General features: G+C 66.0%; 2 protein-coding genes across 3 annotated transcripts in view; one reads left to right on the top strand and one right to left on the bottom strand.

The window, feature by feature from the left end:
- Nucleotides 1–6: 6 nt before the first annotated feature.
- On the top strand, nucleotides 7–1130 carry LOC142046003 (GMP reductase 2-like). The gene is made up of 2 exons (XM_075061313.1): nucleotides 7–205; nucleotides 552–1130. Exons 1-2 carry the CDS (start codon nucleotides 66–68, stop codon nucleotides 739–741), a joined length of 330 nt encoding a protein of 109 aa, XP_074917414.1. The 5' UTR covers nucleotides 7–65; the 3' UTR covers nucleotides 742–1130.
- Nucleotides 1079–2168, bottom strand: part of LOC116839046 (uncharacterized) — a 5386-nt gene continuing 4296 nt past the window's right edge. The window contains exons 5-8 of one of the 2 annotated variants that reach the window (XM_032804698.2): nucleotides 2086–2138; nucleotides 1675–1736; nucleotides 1281–1351; nucleotides 1079–1200 (exon numbers count right to left, since the gene is read on the bottom strand). In XM_032804698.2, the coding sequence (XP_032660589.2) occupies nucleotides 1083–1200; nucleotides 1281–1351; nucleotides 1675–1736; nucleotides 2086–2138 (304 nt within the window). In that variant the 3' untranslated portion in view covers nucleotides 1079–1082. The remainder of the gene's footprint in view (nucleotides 1201–1280; nucleotides 1352–1674; nucleotides 1737–2085; nucleotides 2139–2168) is intronic. The other variant, XM_075061312.1, reaches the window with a different exon arrangement.

The raw sequence follows: 2168 nt of genomic DNA, 5'->3' as shown, positions 1-2168 counted from the left end.
GGGGGGGTGCCATTGCCTCACTGGTCTCCCCTTTTGTGGTTGCAGGCGCCGGCGCGGACTTCGTTATGTTAGGGGGGATGCTGGCGGGACACACGGAGTCGGGGGGGGAGCTGATTGAGAGGGGGGGCAAGAAATACAAACTCTTCTATGGGATGAGCTCCGAGGTGGCCATGAAGAAACATGCCGGGGGAGTGGCAGAGTACAGGTACTGGCCTGGCCCTGCAGGGGGCACTGTGGGAGCAGGGCTGGGATCTCCCCAGGGGGGCAGGTGGTGGAGGTGCTGTTCGGGGCACAGTGGGGTGGGGATGGGCTCTCTCCTGGGGTGCTCCCACTCAGTCCCCGCACGGCGTCGGAGGGCCGGGTGGTGGAAGTGCCGTTCAGGGTGGGCTGGGCTCTCCCTGGGGGGCGCCGTGGGGCTCTCACACTCTCCCCGCAGGGCGTCAGAGGGCTGAGCTCTCCCCCAGGGGACGCTGTGGGGCTCTCCCCGCAGGGCGTCGGAGGGCTGGGCTCTACCCCAGGGGGCGCGTGGGGCTCTCATGCTCTCCCCACAGGGCATCGGAGGGCCGGGCGGTGGAGGTGCCGTTCCGGGGCGCCGTGGAGCACACGCTGCGGGACGTGCTGGGCGGGCTCCGCTCTACCTGCACCTATGTGGGTGCCGCGAAGCTGAAGGAGCTGAGCCGCCGAACCACCTTCATCCGCGTCACCTCGCAGGGCCCCCCCCTATTCGGGGCAGGAGAGTAGAGGCCCCCAGCGCACCCCAGCTCATCTAGCGGTGGGGATCCCCCAGCACATCTCCCGGCTCATCCAGCGGCAGGGATCCGCCAGCGCACCCCAGCTCATCCAGTGGCGGGGATTCCCCGGCTCATCCCCCAGCACATCCACTGGCAGGGATCCCCAATTTTTCCCCAATCATTCCATTCCCCAGAGCAGCTCGTGCCGTTGAGGGTGGCAGACGGGACCCCCAATTCCCTCCCCGCATCCTCCAGGGGATCCATCCCCCCCGGGGTCATCTCCCCTTACTCTGCCAAAGGGGGGCTATGGGGCACCCCTCACATGGAGACCAAGGGGGGGATTGGGCTGAATCATGTGCTGTGTTTATTTGGTGTCACTAATAAAAGATTTGTGGGGCACCCTCCGGAGGCTGGTGTGTCTGTGCTGTGGGGCAGAGGCAGGGTCCCGGGAGCGCAGCAGCCAGGGCACCTGCAGAGAGAGAGGGAGAGTGGGTGAGGGGGAGGTATAGGGGTGCCCCTTGCCCCTGGGGCACATGGAGGATCACTCACCTGCCGGGGGGCTCCAGGTGGTCGCCGAAGGTGGGGATCAGGGTGTTGTGCCGCGTGCGCTGGTAGCTGACCTGGGGTTGGGGGGTGAGTTATGGGGTCAGAACCTGAGAGCCTGGCTTCCTGAATGACCCTTTACCCCAGCCTGAGAACCTGGCCCCTCAAGTGACCCCCGAACCCCTGAGTGACTCCTGAAGCCCAGCCTGAGAGCCTGGACCTCGAGTGACCCCTGAACTCCATGAGTGACCACTGAAGCCCCGAGTGACCCCTGAACCTCAGCCTGAGAGTCTGGCCCCCTGAGCTCCAACCCCTCCCCTTGAGCCCCCAGCGCCCCCAATCCGCTCTACCCCGCAGCCTTAGCCCAGGCAGCGCCTCCTGCCCCCTCAAAGTCACTCACCTTCCTGCGGGGGCTGCAGCTCTCCTCCTCTTCCGACTCCCACACGATGTCTCCGGTCATGTCTGGAGGAAAGCGGGGGGGTTACACGGGTGGCCCCAGACGCCTGGGTTCACCCCATCCTCTGCCTCATAGGGGTGCGTGGGGATGGGGACATGTGCTCCCCTCCCCCAGGATTCAGCCCTGGGAAAGAGACACCCAGGCTCCCAGTTCCTCCTGGCATGGGGTGGGGGAGAGACACACACCCGGACTCCTGGGTTCACAAATGGCCCCTGCTCCTGTGGGGGTAGGGGGAAAAGGCCAGGGAATGACAACATCCCCCACCCTGGACCCGGGATTCCTCTGTCCCGGTACCTGCATTGGGGACCTCACCCGGACCCCTCGGTACCCCCTCTCCGAATGGCCGATACGTACCCAGGTCCTGTTCTCTGGGTTGTTGGCAGTGCAGGCCAAGGTCAGGGGGCATCCTGGGGGGGAGAGTAGGGGGGTGAGTGGGG

This window comes from Chelonoidis abingdonii, unplaced genomic scaffold (genome assembly GCF_003597395.2).
Source record: "Chelonoidis abingdonii isolate Lonesome George unplaced genomic scaffold, CheloAbing_2.0 scaffold0004, whole genome shotgun sequence".
Taxonomy (NCBI): domain Eukaryota; kingdom Metazoa; phylum Chordata; order Testudines; family Testudinidae; genus Chelonoidis; species Chelonoidis abingdonii.
Note: the sequence above shows the minus strand (reverse complement) of the source record. Positions and strands in the feature narration are given on the sequence as shown.